Source organism: Erythrolamprus reginae, chromosome 3, assembly GCF_031021105.1.
Source record: "Erythrolamprus reginae isolate rEryReg1 chromosome 3, rEryReg1.hap1, whole genome shotgun sequence".
Taxonomy (NCBI): Eukaryota; Metazoa; Chordata; class Lepidosauria; order Squamata; family Dipsadidae; genus Erythrolamprus; species Erythrolamprus reginae.
In genome coordinates this window covers 2,242,601-2,259,565 of record NC_091952.1, presented here as the reverse complement: position 1 = coordinate 2,259,565, position 16,965 = coordinate 2,242,601, and the positions used below count along the sequence as shown (strand labels likewise).

Genomic DNA, 16,965 nt, shown 5'->3' with positions numbered 1-16,965 from the left:
TGCTGGAGATTTGTTCCAAGCATCTACTAGGAGGAGGAGGAGGAGGAGGAGGAGGAGGAGGAGAAGAAGAAGAAGAAGAAGAAGAAGAAGAAGAAGAAGAAGAAGAAGAAGAAGAAGAAGAAGAAAATGGTTTCATGGCTTTTGAACCTTTGTCTTTTGAATCTTCAAAATCCAACCTCATATGTATTTCTGAGATGATAATAATAATGTTGCTTAAGAACCTGGAATACGGCATCCAGCATTGGTCGCTATGATGTAAAAAAGATGTTGAGACTCTGGAAAGTGTGCAGAGAAGAGCCACAAAGATGTTTAGGGGACTGGAGGCTAAAACATATGAAGAACGGTTGCAGGAACTGGGCCTGGCTAGTTTGATGAGAAGAAAGACAAGGGGAGATAGGATAGCAGTCTTCCAATATCTCAAAGGTTACCACAAAGAATAGGGAGTCGAACTATTCTCCAAAGCACCTGAGGGTAGGACAAGAAGCAATGGGTGGAAACTAAACAAGGAGAGAAGCAACTTAGAACCAAGGAGAAATTTCCCGACAGACCAATTCCTGAGCCAGTATGACATCCCAAAATAAACTTTGAGGAAACTCTAGGCCTCAGGGTTTGGATTGATATGGAGGCTATTACTTGGAACCCTGACAGCATTTCCTATTTTTTTTCTTGAAAAATTATCCTACTTGCTTGATTGGCCAATGAAGATGTAGCACTGAATATTCCAGTACGAAATGTTCTAGAAGTCATTCAAGTTGAGCCATCTGGAAATATCAAGGACTGGGTGTGCCAACCGAGAGGAGGTGTTTCCATCCATCCATGGCTTCTTCTCCTGCCTTCTTAGAGGCTCAGAGAGTGAGTGTGTCAGCGATGCGCCTTCTCCAGTCTTGACCGCCCATATTTTAGTGGCTCTCATCTGGTGGCATCTGCCTTGCATTGGAACAGCACCAGAGGCTGCGGGAAAGAAGAATTCACTAGGACAGGGAGACTAGTGGACCCATGTGCCAAACGGCGCGAGAATCATTGAAGTCAAAACTTAAAACAAGATCAGTTCATCCTTGGTAAGTGCTCCTGTGATTGCAATTCCATTTCAGAATGTCTGGCTTAGTTTAATTAAATGTAATTTATTTATTTTGTCAAATACATATTGGTAGTATACCAAGGTATAACAATGTTTATGTACATGATACTAGTAAGAGAGAAACATTAGGACGGGGGACGGAAGGCACACTGGTGCACTTATGCACGCCATTAAGGGGACACAATCTGAAGTTAGTTGGGGGAAAGATCAAAAGCAACGTGAGAAAATATTATTTCACTGAAAGAGTAGTAGATCCTTGGAACAAACTTCCAGCAGACGTGGTCGGTAAACCCACAGTAACTGAATTTAAACATGCCTGGGATAAACATACTGTATATCCATTGTAAGATAAAATACAGGAAATAGTATAAGGGCAGACTAGATGGATCAGGAGGTCTTTTTCTGCCGTCAGTCTTCTATGTTTCTATGTTTCTATTAATGCAACATTTTGTTTTACAGATTAGCAGTTGGAAGGGACCTTGTAGGTTATCTAGTTATTCTCATTTAGTTTTATTTAGTTTTTTAGTGTTGTTATTTTTTTATTTAGTTTTTTTGTTTTTTTGATAATTTTTTTTATTTACAAACACGTATAACAAATAAAAAACATTTAAAAACAGTGGACGTTACATGACAGGTCAGTTTACATTTCTCATGATATTCATGAATACTTGTTCATTCTATTATTATTATTATTATTATTATTATTATTTATTAGGTTTGTATGCCGCCCCTCTCCGTAGACTCGGGGTGGTTCACAGCAATAGTAAAAACAATATACAATAACAAATCTAATAATTAAAATATCTAAAAAAAACCTTATTTAAAAGCAAGACATACACACAAACATACCATGCATAAAGTATATAGGCCAGGGGGAGATGTCTCAATTGCCCCATGCCTGACGGCAGAGGTGGGTTTTAAGGAGTTTATGAAAAGCAAGGAGGGTGGGGGCAATCCTAATCTCTGGGGGGAGCTGGTTCCAGAGGGTCGGGGTCACCACAGAGAAGGCTCTTCCCCTGGGTCTCGCCAGATGACATTGTTCTTGTTGTTATATCATCATCATCATCATCATCATCATCATCATCATCATCATCATTATTATTATATCCTGAAAAGTTTTTTTAAAAAAAATTTTTTATTGATTTTTTTAAATATAAAACAAAACAGGACAAACAACAATGAACATGTAAAGGAGCTACCATTGCTCCGCTAAGTATAGAAGTCTTTCTAATACACACAAAAAAAGACTAATTCTAATTCGATCAATACAGAAAGTTAAAAATTGTTAATAACGTATCTTTTAATATACTACTATGGTATAAAATCTACTCAATTCAACATTTTCATTGTATTATTGTAATTAAAATACTCACAATCAATTAATAAAATTAGAACTTTTCTATTAAACACAAGTATACAATATATCCTGAAAAGTTTTTATTGGGGATACTGCATACAACATACACAAAAGAGGAAAGTTACCTAATTTTACATATAACACAGCAGCTCGAATAATCTTTGCCCAAAATTTGAAATCAGTAAACATACCTACCTCCTCCGCAGTGCTTAGAAAAAATACTTGAGTGCGCAGAAATGTGGAAATTGACGGTGCAGATTCATGGAAAAAATGACACAGAATTTTACGCAATATGGAATAAGATGTACAATTGGATTAAAGAAAACCCAGAATTAAAAATTTGGCCATAAAGATGAAAATGTATTGAGAAATATCCATAAATGTTCATACCACCCTCTCTATAAGTCAAAAATAGATATATAGAAACATAGAAACATAGAAGATTGACGGCAGAAAAAGAGTTCAAGGTCTATCTAGTCTGCCCTTATACTATTTCCTGTATTTTATCTTAAGATTAGTGTTGGGCGAACCGAACTTACACAGTTCGGGTTCGTACCGAACTTTGCGGTGTTCGGCATGCTGAACCCAAACCCGAACTTTTTTAAAAGTTCGGATTCGAGTTCGGCATTCGTGCTGAACACCACGAAGCACCGCTGCCCGGCTGTCATCTGCTGAGAAGAGGAAGAGTAGCCGGGTGCCGGTGGCGGCAGAGGAAGGCAAACACCAGGGAGCTGTCGGCAGGTCGGGAGGCTGGGAGGGAGGCACAAAATGGGATTCAGGGAGTGGAGGTTTGACGACATGGAGACTTCTTCCTGGTGCGTGGCTTTATTTCCAGAAGGGTTCGGGTTTGGCGAACTTACCCAAACTCTGCTATCCAACACTACTTAAGATGGATATATGTTTATCCCAGGCATGTTTAAATTCAGTTGATGTGAGTTTACCAACCACATCTGCTGGACATTTGTTCCAAGCATCTACTACTCTTTCAGTCAAATATTTTCTCACATTGCTTCTGATATTTCCCCCAACTTGTGCCCCCTTGTTCTTATGTTCACTTTCCTATTAAAAACACTTCCCGTCCTGAACCTTATTGAACCCTTTAGCATATTTCAATGTTTCGATCTTGTCCCCCCTTTCCCTTCTGTCCTCCAGACTCTACAGATTGAGTTCATCAAGTCTTTACTGGTATGTTTTATGCTTAAAACCTCCCACCATTTTTGTAGTCCGTCTTTGGACCCATTCAATTTTATGATGATATACACCAGCAAACAGGATAAAGAGAATATTATATGTACATACAGCTATAGATATGAAACAAATGTCTTGACGATGCTGTAAATGTATTGGATTGTTAATCATTGTTGTTTGCAAATACTTGCATTTGTTTGCTGTCGCCTGTTTGTTTTGTTGGTAGGTTTATTTTAATGTGAAAACTCAATAAAGATTATTTTTTAAAAATATAATAACCACTGTCCCTCACCCAGGAGCAGGTCTACCCTTGACTTCGTTGGAGGAAAAAAATAGTCCCGTGAAAACTGAATTTTGCACACTTACGCAAAGCCACTGGAGGAGGAAACAACTCGGCTGAGAGGTTTCAAATTCAACCCCTCTTCTACCTGCCCTCAGCTTGCTTATATAAAGAAGGTGGCAGGGAAACCCTCCTTGCCAAAGCTGAAGACTCTCAGGTAAGAGCATTCGGTTTCTTCTCCTAGGACCATACAGAGTAGCACAAGGTGGATGACAAGGAGAAAGACAGGACAGCTAGTTTTCAGTGGTGGTTCCAAGGACCAAAGCTCTGGAGAATGCAGACCAACAATTTTGGATGGGATCTTGGAGGTCTTCTAGTCCAACCCCCTGCCTAGCAGGAGACCCTATACTTATTTATTTTAATTATTTATTTTGGCAAATAAGTATTGGTAGTATATAACAATGTTTATGGGACCATATTACTTACGGGACCGCCTCCTGCCGCATGAATCCCAGCGACCAATTAGGTCCCACAGAGTTGGCGTTCTCCATCAACTAGACAATGTTGTTTGGTGGGGCCTCTGGAATCAGCTCCCCCCGGAGATTCGCACTGCCCCCACCCTCCTCGTCTTTTATTTATTATTTATTAATTGGATTTCTTTGCCGCCCCTCTCCGAGGACACAGAGCGGTTCATAGAGTTTGTAAGAGTCTAAAGACTATGCTGCCAAGCTTGGGATTGTTGTTGTTGTTGTTGTTGTTGTTGTTGTTATTATTATTATTATTATTATTATTATTATTATTATTATTATGTCAATACAACACAGCAAACGAGATCACCATGCTGGATTTTGTATTTCATCACCAGTTGGGCGCTTCCCAAACACCTAGGACTGTGTGATGTAGCGGCGAATTATTATTATTATTATTATTATTATTATTATTATTATTATTATTATTAATCAGATTTGTATGGCGCTCCTCTCCAAAGACTCGGAGCGTCTCACAACAATAAAGCACAATCTAATTATTAAAAACAATTTAAAACCCTTAATATAAAAACAATCATACATCCCAGACATACCATGCATAAAATGGAACGGCCCAGAGGAATCAATTTCCCCATGGCTGATGGCAGAGGTGGATTTTAAGGAACTTGCAAAAGACAAGGAGGGTGGGGGCAACTCTGATATCTGGGGGGGAGCTGGTTCCAGAGGGTCGGGGCTGCCACAGAGAAGGCTCTTCCCCTGGGTCCTGCCAAACGACATTGCTTAGTCGACGGGACCCGGAGAAGGCCCACTCTGTGGGACCTAATCGGTCGCTGGGATTTGTGCGGCAGAAGATGGTCCCAAAGATATTCTGGTCTGATGCCATGAAGGGCTTTATAGGTCATAACCAACACTTTGAATTGTGACCGGAAACTGATCGGCAACCAATGCAGACTGCGGAGTGTTGGTGTAACATGGGCATATCTGGGAAAGCCCATGATTGCTCTCGCAGCTGCATTCTGCACGATCTGAAGTTTGCAAACACTTTTCAAAGGTAGCCCCATGTAGAGAGCGTTACAGTAGTCAAACCTCGAGGTGATGAGGGCATGAGTGACTGTGAGCAGTGAGTCCCGGTCCAGATAGGGCCGCAACTGGTGCACCAGGCAAACCTGGGCAAACGGCCCCCTCGCGAATGGTACGCATGTCACAGTTAGCATGTGAAGCCATATGGGAGGGCACAGGAGGCATTGCCATAGGCCAGCTAAAGTGTGCCTGCTGATATTTTGGCCTTGGGGGAGGCCTTTTCGCCCTCTGGAGGCTTTGGGGAAGCTTCCCTGAAGCCCTGGAGTGCAGAAAAACAGCCAACGGGCAAACTGGAAGTTCAGGAAAACAGAGTTCTGGTTTGCTGTTGTCCTGATTTTTGCACTCCGGAGGGTTGAGGGAAGCTTCCCTGAAGCCTCCACGTCCCAAGGATTTCAAATGCTGAGAACCCATCCAGATCACCCCCCTCTGTTCTTGTCTTCCTTCTTTTTCAGGATGTCCACCTTGACCATGACTGAGGTCGTCCGCATGGCCCTCTTCTGCTGTTTGCTAGGACCCACGCTTGGGCTCAGCAACCTCCGAGTTTTAGACTCTGGAAGAGCTCGAAGGGGTAAATTAAATGTTCAGTGAATCCCCTGAAAATGGCATTTTTCTCCTTTGGGCAGATTCCATCAGACTAAAACCAGGATTGAAACATAGTTCATCCTGGCAAGAATGCTCCCTAGAGGGTCTTTGCTTCCATGGGTGTATCTGGATAAGGACATCGAGTCTAAGTATTTCCCACCCTGCCCTTTTCAGGAAAAAGATTTACAAAGAAACTAAGATTACAACTATACTATAATTAAGCAATAAATAATTTATTCCAAAACAGGAAAGCATGTTTAGCTGTAATACAGGAAATAGTAGAAGGGCAGACTAGATGGACCAGGAGGTCTTTTTCTGCCATCAGTCTTCTATGATTCTATGTCTCTATGCAAACTGCATGAAACTTGTAAATACAGTATATATAAAAACTAAAGTTACAGATAGGTTTCTTAATCTCACCAAATTGGAGGGGGGGGGGTGGACTTCTGTTAATGTATGAGCAGAGTAATCTTTGTTTCCCAGGGTAATGCACACAGAGAAACATTTAGATTGAGATTAGTTGTGAATAACTACTCAGCCACACATGCTATACTAAATTTATTCATTCATTCTTTCATTCATTCATTCATTCATTCATTCATTCATTCATTCATTTATTTATTTAATTTGTATGCCACCCCTCTCCGTAGACTCGGGGCGGCTCACAGCAATGACAAAGAACAATGTAAAATACAAATCTAATATTTCAAAGAGCTAAAAACCCATAATTTAAAAACAACAACAACATACACACAACATACCATACATAAATTATATAGGCCTGGGGAAGATGTCTCAATTCCCGCATGCCTGACGACAGAGGTGGGTCTTAAGGAGCTTACGAAAGGCAAGGAGAGTGGGGGCAATCCTAATCTCAGGGGGGAGCTGGTTCCAGAGGGTTGGGGCCGCCACAGAGAAGGCTCTTCCCCTGGGTCTCGCCAGCCGACATTGTTTAGTCAACGGGACCCGGAGAAGGCCAACTCTGTGGAACCTAACTGGTCGCTGGGATTCGTGCGGCAGAAGGCGGTCCCAGAGATATTCTGTCAGATATCATGAAGGGCTTTATAGGTCATAACCAACATTTTGAATTGTGACTGGAAACTGATCGGCAAACAATGCAGACTGCGGAGTGTTGGTGTGACATGGGCATACTTAGGGAAGCCCATGATTGCTTTCGCAGCTGCATTCTGCATGATCTGAAGTTTCCAAACTCTTTTCAAAGGTAGGCCCATGCAGAGAGCGTTACAGTAGTCGAACCTGGAGGTGATGAGGGCATGAGTGACTGTGAGCAGTGACTCCCGGTCCAGATAGGGCCGCAACTGGTGCACCAGGCGAACGCCCTCCTCGCCACAGCTGAAAAATGGTTCTCTAATGTAAGCTGTGGATTGAGGAGGATGCCCAAGTTATGGACCCTCTCTGAGGGGGTCAGTGATTCCCCCCTCAGAGCAATGGATGAACAGATGGAATTGTCCTTGGGAGGCAAGGCCCACAGCCACTCCGTCTTATCAGAGTTGAGTTTGAGTCTGTTGACATCCATCCAGGCCCCAACAGCCTCCAGACACCAGGACATCACTTCCACTGCTTCGTTGACTGGACATGGCGTGGAGATGTACAACTGGGTATCATCAGTGTACTGATGATACCTCACCCCATGCCTTTGGATGATCTCACCCAACGGTTTCATGTATATATTGAATAGCAGGGGGGAGAACCGACCCCTGAGGTACCCCACAAGGGAGTAACCTTGAAGTTGACCTCTGAGCCCCCACTAATACTGACTGCGACCGACAGGAGAGGTAGGAGGAGAACCACTGGAGAACTGTGCCTCCCACTCCCAACTCCTCCAGCCGGCGCAGAAGGATACCATGGTCGATGGTATCAAAAGCCACTGAGAGGTCAAGAAGCACCAGGATAGAGGACAAGCCCCTGTCCCAGGCCCGCCAGAGATCATCCATCAATGCAACCAAAGCAGTTTCCATGCTGTAGCCGAGCCTGAACCCTGACTGCTGAGGACCTAGATAATCGGCTTCTTCCAAGGACCATTGGAGCTGGAGCACCACCACCTTCTCAACAACCTTCCCCATAAAGGGAAGGTTGGAGACTGAACGATAGTTGTTAAGAATGGCTGGGTCCAGGGAAGGCTTCTTGAGGAGGGGGCGCACAAGTGCCTCCTTCTAGGGAGCCGGAAAGGACCCCCTTCCCAAAGAAGCATTGACAATCTCCTGGACCCAGCTCTGTGTCACCTCCCTGCTGGCCGAAACCAGCCAGGAGGGACACAGATCCAGTAAACAGGTGGCAGAACTCACAGCTCCAATGGCCTTGTCCACTTCATCAGGTGTCACCAGATCAAACTCTTCCCAGACAGGTGGACAAGTATGGGCCCCAGTCACCTTGACTGACTCGTTGTCAGTCGACTCTGTTATCCAATCGGAGTCGAGGTCTGCCCGGATCTGAGCGACTTTATCAGCAAAAAATGTGTTAAAATCCTCAGCACTACTCTGCAAGGGCTTCCCAACTCCCCCCTGGTTGAGAAGGGAGCAGGTCACCCTAAACAGAGTGGCCAGCCGAGATTCCGCTGATGCAATCAAGACGGTATGATACGCGCATCTTGCCGCCTTGAGCGCCACTTTGTAAGTCTTAATATGAGCTCTTACAAATGTTTGATCGGATTCGGCCTTACTCTTCCTCTATTGCTTCTCTAGACGTCTCTTCTGGCATTTCAACTCCCAGAGTTCCTCGTTGAACCATGGAGCTCTACGGGGTCTAGCACCATGGAGAGGTCACAATGGCACAATCCGGTCAAGAGTCTCCGTTGCAGCCTTGTTCCAGGCCTCAGCCAGAGACTCTACCGAACTGTGTACAAGTGCATCTGGAATAACCCCAAGCGCCCTCTGAAAGCCCTCTGGGTCCATCAGGCATCTGGGGCGGAACCTCCTAATCGGTTCCGCCTCCCTGCGGGGAAGGATTGGAGCCAGGAAGTCAAGCGGTAATAGAAAATGGTCTGACCATGACAAATAGTCTGGCCCAGTATTAAAACTTTCCTTGCAGAAAGGAACACGAATAAATAAATTTATTTTATTTATTTACTGGCTAAATTAAACCACGCACAGCAAACCACAATTTTCTCTGCCATGACTGGGCCCATAACCAATGTTAGTATATCTCAGTGCAGCTAGGCTACGAGACCTTCAACATACACAGAGCAGAGTTTAAGGTAAGAATGTGGATGTGTGATACAGCCAGTAACGACACAGGCTTAGTATGTCAACGAAGCAGTGGAAGTGATGTGCCGGTGCCTGGAGGCTGTTGGGGTCTGGATGGGTGTCAACAGACTCAAACTCAACCCGGATAAGACGGAGTGGCTGTGGGTTCTGCCTCCCAAGGACAATTCCATCAGTCCATCCATAACCCTGGGGGGGGAAAAATTATTGTCCCCCTCAGAGAGGGTCTGCAACTTGGGCGTCCTCCTCGATCCACAGCTCACATTAGAGAAACATCTTTCAGCTGTGGTGAGGGGGGCGTTTGCCCAGGTTCCCCTGGTGCACCAGTTGCGGCCCTATCTGGACCGGGACTCATTGCTCACAGTCACTCATGCCCTCATCACCTCGAGGTTCGACTACTGCAACGCTCTCTACATGGGGCTACCTTTGAAGAGTGTTCGGAAACTTCAGATTGTGCAGAATGCAGCTGCAAGAGCAATAATGGGCTTCCCCAGGTATGCCCATGTTTCACCAAAACTCCGCAGTCTGCATTGGTTGCCGATCAATTTCCGGTCACAATTCAAAGTGTTGGTTATGACCTTTAAAGCCCTTCATGGCATCGGACCAGAATATCTCCGGGACCGCCTTCTGCCGCACGAATCCTAGCGACCGATTAGGTCCCACAGAGTTGGCCTTCTCTGGGTCCCGTCGACTAAGCAATGTCATTTGGTGGGCCCAGGAGAAGAGCCTTCTCTGTGGTGGCCCTGAGCCTCTGGAACCAGCTCCCCCCAGATATCAGAGTTGCCCCCACCCTCCTTGCCTTTCGCAAGCTCCTTATTTATTTATTTATTTATTATTTGGATTTGTATGCCGCCCCTCTCCGAAGACTCTGTCTCTGTCGTCAGGCATGGGGGACTTGAAATTTCCCTTCCCCCTAGGCTTGTAGAATTTATACATTGTATGCTTGTATGTATGAGTGGTTTTTTAAATTGGGGTTTTTTAAATTGTTTTTAATATTAGATTTGTTTACATTGTCTTTTTATATTGTTGTTAGCCGCCCTGAGTCTTCGGAGAGGGGCAGCATACAAATCTAATTAATAATAATAATAATAATAATAATAATAATAATAATAATAATGCTAAACAAGTATTATTTATATATATACATATTTACAAGCACAAAGCAGAAATAAACAACAAACCGCACATAGCAGCACGATGCAGAATATACACAAGGTAAATGCAAAGAATGAATGAGCTATCCAGCATCATCATCCGGAGAGAGTGCTGGCGCCCTCTTATGGCGAACCAGCCAAAATCCTTAAAGGTATATTGCATCTATAAAGATACAAATTATAATTGGTAGTTTACATACATGGCAACCCCAAATACTGGTGTGTACCATGTACTAACAAAGACTTTGAGCCAGAAGGTGTGATCAAGTGCTGTTGATGGTGAAAAGGCTAACAGGAACCATTTTCTTCTCAATACAGGCTTGTTGGGAACAGGAGGAGGACTGTTTGGTGGCGGCCTTGGTGGTGGAGTGACAGGCGGTGGAGGAGGAGTGGCCGGTGGTGTCCTTGGTGGTGGAGGGACAGGCGGTGGTGGAGGAGTACTTGATGGTGTCCTTGGTGGTGGAGACAAAGGCCTGCTTGGTGGCGTCCTTGGTGGGGATGGAGGCAAAGTAGGAGGTCTTCTCGGCGGCGTCGGAGGTCTTCTCAACAATGCAACCAATGCAGCCTTACCTGGAACTGGCAGACTCCTGAATGGAGATCTGGATCAGACCCAACTTCTCAATCTCCTGATGAGTCAGAATGGTCTCCTTGGACTGACAGATGTCCTTGGCAAAGGACCTCAAGAGCCATTCCAGTGGTGAGTAGATAAGGACCAAGGGGGCCAATGCCTCGCCTGTCCCTCCAAATGTAGCTCCGGGGACATCCTTCTGTATCCCTACCTGCTCATGCGGGTACAGGTAGTCCTCAACATACAGCCACAATGGAGTCCCAAAGCAAGACAGTTGTTAAGTGAGCTTTGCCTCCTTTTATGACCTTTCTTGCCACACTTGGGAAGTGAATCACCGCAGTTCTTTAGGTATCGGGATTTTTTTGAGTATTTTTATTTATTTATTTATTTGCTTGTTTGTTTGTTTATTTATTTATTTACTTACTTACTTATTTATTTATTTAGTCCAATACACAATGAGGGTTTTAGGGGTATATATATCTATATACATATAGTAAAATACATGATGAAGCTTATAGAGGAGATACTCATAGTAAAATATATCTATGAAAGAATAGAAAAGAAGATATAGGAATAGAACATATCAATGAAAGAATAGAAGAAGAGATATAGGAATAGAAGAAAGGTATAGGATATATAGGAGAGCAATAGAACAGGGGACGGAAGGCACTCTAGGGCACTTGTACTATATTCTTCCATATTCCTAATGGCATGCCTTAAGGGGTGAATTCATTTTTTTCCTTTGTAATTTCTAGTAGCCACCTATGTATTATGTTCCGAAATCTTTTTGCTTTGTGACAGGGCCACCATAAGTGAAAGAAGGTGCCAATCTTGTTGCATTTCCAGCATTTATCGTTTAGTTTTGGATAAATTTTAGGCAATTTTGAAGCGGGTAGATACCATCTATAGAATATCTTAAAATAATTTTCTTTGTATGCAACAGATTCTGTAATTTTAGAGTTGGCATTCCATGATTCCTCCCAGTCGGCTAGGTGAATGTTATGTCCCAAATTTTTCACCCGAGCTATCATTGGGCCTTCAACAATTTCCTCTATTTTATCTGATTCTAACAAATATTTGCATACTTTTGTGATTATTTTATCATCTGATCCGGTCAAAATTTTATTTAATGATTGTGTGCTTATATCTATGCCTGGGCTATCTCTATCTTTGTTGTATCTGGATTTAATTTGTGCATAAGTCCATCCATCAATCCTATAATTTTATTTTTGTAATTCTTCCTTACTTTTTAAATCTCCATTTGGGAGTAAGCTATCATTATACAGTATTTCAGGGTTTTGGTAGGGTCTATCAGATTGGGGTGGATAATAACCTCCATTGTAGATAACCATCACAGTTCTTAATCAATCATAATAAACTGCAGGGGATCATGGAGGTCTTCTAGTCCAGCCCCCTGCTCAAGCAGTCCTTGGAGAGGGGCTGCATACAAATCTAATTAATAATAATAATAATAATAATAATAATAATAATAATAATAATAATAATAATAATAATAATAATAATACTTGGGGCGGCTAATAGCAATCATAAAACAGCGTACAATAATAATCCAATACTAAAAACGAATTAAAAACCCCTTAATATAAAAAACCAAACATACATACAAACATACCATGATAAAATTGTAAAGGCCCGGGGGGAAAAGGAATCTTAATTCCCCCATGCCTGGCGGCAGAGGTGGGTTTTAAGTAGCTTACGAAAGGCAATTCTAATCTCTGGGGGGAGTTGGTTCCAGAGGGCCGGGGCCGCCACAGAGAAGGCTCTTCCCCTGGGTCCCGCAAAGCGGCATTGTTTAGTTGACGGGACCCGGAGAAGACCCACTCTGTGGGACCTGACTGGTCGCTGGGATTCCTGCGGCAGAAGGCGGTCTCTGAGATAATCTGACCCAGTGCCATGAAGGGCTTTATAGGTCATAACCAACACTTTGAATTGTGACCGGAAACTGATCGGCAACCAATGCAGACTGCGGAGTGTTGGTGTAACATGGGCATATTATTATTATACTAGTGATGATGAACCTTTTTTTGCTCAGCAGCCAAAAGGACACATGCGGCCACACCCATAGCGCAATATCCTCCCACCCCCGCCGCTTATGCGCATAGAACACACACATAGTTGTTCATGGGCACTGCTGAAGTCTCTGGACTTCCAGTTGGTCCGTTGGGCAATTTTTCACCCTCCCCAGGCCTCAGGAAAGCCGCCGGAGCCTGTGGATGGCGAAAAATGGGCACAGTAGGCCTACTTGAATTTTAGTTCCAAACTTCTAGTAGGCCTGTTGGACCATTTTTCACCCTCCCCAGGTTTCAGGTGGCTTTCCTGAAGCCTGGGAGGGCAAAAACGGCCCAATGCGCCTACCGGAAGTTAGTTTCAGAACTCGCGGTAGGCCTATCAAGTCCCTTTTTTTCCAATCCACAGGCTCCGGAAGCTTTCCTGAAGTATGGGGAGGGTGAATATGGCTTCTCCCCCACCCTCTGGAAGGCTGTAACTCAGTGAGCCAGCACGTACATGCATAGTGGAGCTGACTTAGGGCAATGCCTCATGCGCCCTCAGAGGCAGCTCCGCATGCCATCTGTGACACACGTGCCATAGTTTCGCTATTACGGCCATATATCTTCTAAAAGCCTCAGGTGATGGAGCACCTACAACTTCTGGAGTCAAGCAGTTCCATCCATCTGTTCTATTTATCACCCGTCTATCCATCTTTCTATCCTATCATATCCTATCCATATCTATATGGCCATCCTTTTCTCTCTCTGTTTGTCTCTGTCTGTCTGTCTGTCTCTTTCTCTCTCTCTCTCTCTTTCTATGTCTCTATCTCTCACTCTGCCTCTGTTTCTATATCTCTTTGTCTCTCTCTGTTTCTTTGTCTCTCTGTTTCTTTCTGTCTCTCTCTTTCTGTCTCCGTTTTTCTCTATCTCTCTTTCTCTCATGTTTCTTTCTCTCTCTCTCTCCATCTTTCTCCATCTCTCTCTGTCTCTGTGTCTGTTTCTCTCCATGTGTCTGTCTCTCTTCCTCTCTCTGTTTCTCTCTCTCTTTCTTTGTCTCCATTTCTCTCTCATCTGTTTTTCTCTCTGTCTTTCTTTCTTTCTCTGTCTCTGCTGTCTGTCTCCCTCTCTCTTTCTATCTCTGTTTCTCTCTCTCTCTGTGTCTGTCTCTCTGTGTGCATGTCTTTCTCTGTCTCTGTTTTTCTGTGTGTGTCTCTCTTTCCCTCCCTCTCTTTCTGCCTCTCTCTCTCTCTCTGTCCCTCTCTGTCTGTGTCTGTTTCTCTCCATGTGTCTGTCTCTCTTCCTCTCTCTGTTTCTCTCATTCTTTGTCTCCGTTTCTCTCTCATCTGTTTTTCTCTCTGTCTTTCTTTCTCTGTCTCTGCTGTCTGTCTCCCTCTCTCTCTTTCTATCTCTGTTTCTCTCTCTCTCTGTCTCTGTCTCTATGTGTGCATGTCTTTCTCTGTCTGTCTCTGTTTTTCTCTGTGTGTGTCTCTCTCTTTCCCTCCCTCTCTTTCTGCTTCTGTCTCTCTCTGTCACTCTCTGTCTCTATCCCTCTCTGTCTCTGTTCGTCTCTTTATCTCTCTCTCTCTGTGCTGTCTCTCTCTCCACCCAAGGGGCTGGATAGGAGCTTGAAGGTCTTCTACTTCAACCCTCTGCTCCAGCAGGAGATTCTACACCATTTCAGACAAGGGGCTATGCAGTCCCCTCTTAAAGATATCCAGTAAAGGAGCACCCACAACTTCTGAAGACAAGCGCCTGAGTTAATAACATGGTCGTTAAATGAATCCGTCTTCGCTTGTCAAAAGGTCACAAAAGGCAGATCACATGACCCTGCCTGGATGTTACATCCATCATAAATATGCCAAGCATCTGGATTTTGATCACGTGGCCCACGGTAATGTTGCAAAGGTGAAAGTTCAGTTAAGCAAACAGTTCTAAGTTCAGCATTACCTCGAAGTCCCGTAGAAACCCTGAGTTTGAATTTTGCTGCCCGAGGATTCCCAAAACATCCCAAGAACATCTACTTGAGAAGGCTGAATTTATTGCAGGAGAGACAGGGGAAAGTTATGGGAAGCATATTTTGATATATGGCTCGGAACGGCTTTGTGATTTTTTTTCTCTTCTTCATTGAAAAACATCCTTTGCGTTTGAGGTAGGGAAAAATAAATCAGATTACAGAGGGTGAGAAAAATGCCTGGCGCTTTCATGCAGACCTAATCCCTCACCTGGAAAGTTTGCGCGTCTAGATATACACTAGAAGATGCAGGTGAGCAAAGCACCATAAATTCCTCTCCAGATAAAGCAGATTATTTTGAGATGATTCACAGTGCAGGACGAACCCGCAGGAGCAGAAGTTGGTGATAAATTAAGAGCTTGCCACACCATGTGTAGAAGGCCTAATGTTGATGGGAACTTGGGACGGGGGAAGAAATGCAGCCACGAAGCATCCTTTAGAGGGGTTCAAGGCCATCTTATGCCCACCCACCTGGGCGGAAGCGGAAGGAGGACTGGCCACGCTGGCACAATCTGAGTGGACAACGTGACAAGTTTGTGGGTGGGGGAGACAAGGGAGGTGAACTTTCAACCGGGTGGGAAACTCAGATTCAGGTTTCCCAGTGTGGTTGCCAGGATGGCTCCGGCAATAAACTGGAACTTTTGATGAGTACTTTGATTTGGATTCTGATTCAGTTTGGGTGTTACCTGGAACCTTGACAGTGAGGTTAACAAAATGGAAAAGAATCAGCTGGCCAGCGCACATATGCACGTTGAAGCTGAAACATGGCAGAGTTTCATGTGCCATCCTATATGGCTCCATGTGCCACAGGTGGCACGCCTGTCGTAGGTTCGGCATCACGGGCTTAGAGACTGGGGTGAGAAAAGTCATAAAATGGGGCAAAACTCACTCATCTTACTTGGCGGCAGAAATTCTGAGTGCTATTGAGTCCTTAGGGAGTTGGGTGGCATACAAATTGAACTAACAAACTAAGTAACTAACAAACTAAGTAAGTAAGTAAGTAAGTAAGTAAGTAAGTAAGTAAGTAAGTAAGTAAGTAAGTAAGTAAGTGACTAACTAACTAACTAAATAAATATTGTGGTCACAATTTGAGGACTACCTGTAGATGGGAAGACTTCTCCAGGAGGCAAGTGAGATTCTGAGTTTGATCAATCGCTTCCCTTATCGAGCCAAATGGATCCCTTGGCAGCAGGCAGTAAGAGAAAAGAGGGGGAGCCAGTGAAGGCAACTTGAAAAGCCAATGGGAATGTTTGGGGTGACCCCTTTCCTTTATTCTCTCTTTTATAATTTCATTCACTTCACAGGTATAATATTTTGAACCTTGAGTTTATCAGAGGATCTTGGAAGGTCATACACGGAACGGAGTTAATCCTCAATTTGCAAACAAGGATCATCCTGAAATTCCCAGGGTGAGTCGTTAGGTGAACTTAAGTTTGAGGGAGAGAGAAGGTCGTGTCCCTTGGGAAAGGAAAACCCTCGACTCCATTTGGTTAAAGCAAAGGGGTTTTTTTTTACTAGGGAAGTTGGTTCCAGTAAATGTGAGGCACCTCTGAAATATCCTATGCTCATTAGATACAAAAATAAGGGGTAGGTTTTCTCTCCCCCCGCCCTCCTGTGAGCAATCTGTTTAATAATCTTTCTCTCTCTCTTCCTTTCTCCCTCTTTCTCTTTCTTTCTCTCCCTTCCTTCCTCTCTTTTTTCTTTCTCCCTCCCTCTATATTTCTTTCTTTCTCTCTCCCTCCTTCCCTCCCTCTCGCTCTCTTTCTCTCTCTCTTCCACCATCCCTTTCTCTCTTTCTCTCTCTGTCTCTCTCTCACACACGAGTTCTCTCCCTCTCTGTCTCTCTCTCTCTCGCGCTCTCATGATGCTCCATGGGCAGAGATTTGAACTAGAAAACTTTCAAAGTCCCTTCTAACCTTATTCTATTCTTTGATGTCTTATGTCTCTCC

The 16,965-nt window shown here is 43.9% G+C and overlaps 1 protein-coding gene across 3 annotated transcripts in view; it reads left to right on the top strand.

The window, feature by feature from the left end:
* Positions 1-840: 840 nt before the first annotated feature.
* The window catches only part of LOC139163523 (BPI fold-containing family B member 4-like), a 34,228-nt gene continuing 18,103 nt past the window's right edge, over positions 841-16,965 (top strand). Inside the window, exons 1-6 of one of the 3 annotated variants that reach the window (XM_070744339.1) lie at positions 845-1,058; positions 3,920-4,120; positions 5,924-6,039; positions 10,747-10,887; positions 10,993-11,125; positions 16,321-16,425. In XM_070744339.1, the coding sequence (XP_070600440.1) occupies positions 5,925-6,039; positions 10,747-10,887; positions 10,993-11,125; positions 16,321-16,425 (494 nt within the window). In that variant the 5' untranslated portion in view covers positions 845-1,058; positions 3,920-4,120; position 5,924. Of the gene's footprint in view, positions 1,059-3,919; positions 4,121-5,923; positions 6,040-10,746; positions 11,126-16,320; positions 16,426-16,965 lie in introns of all 3 variants that reach the window. The other 2 variants (XM_070744337.1, XM_070744338.1) reach the window with 2 other exon arrangements.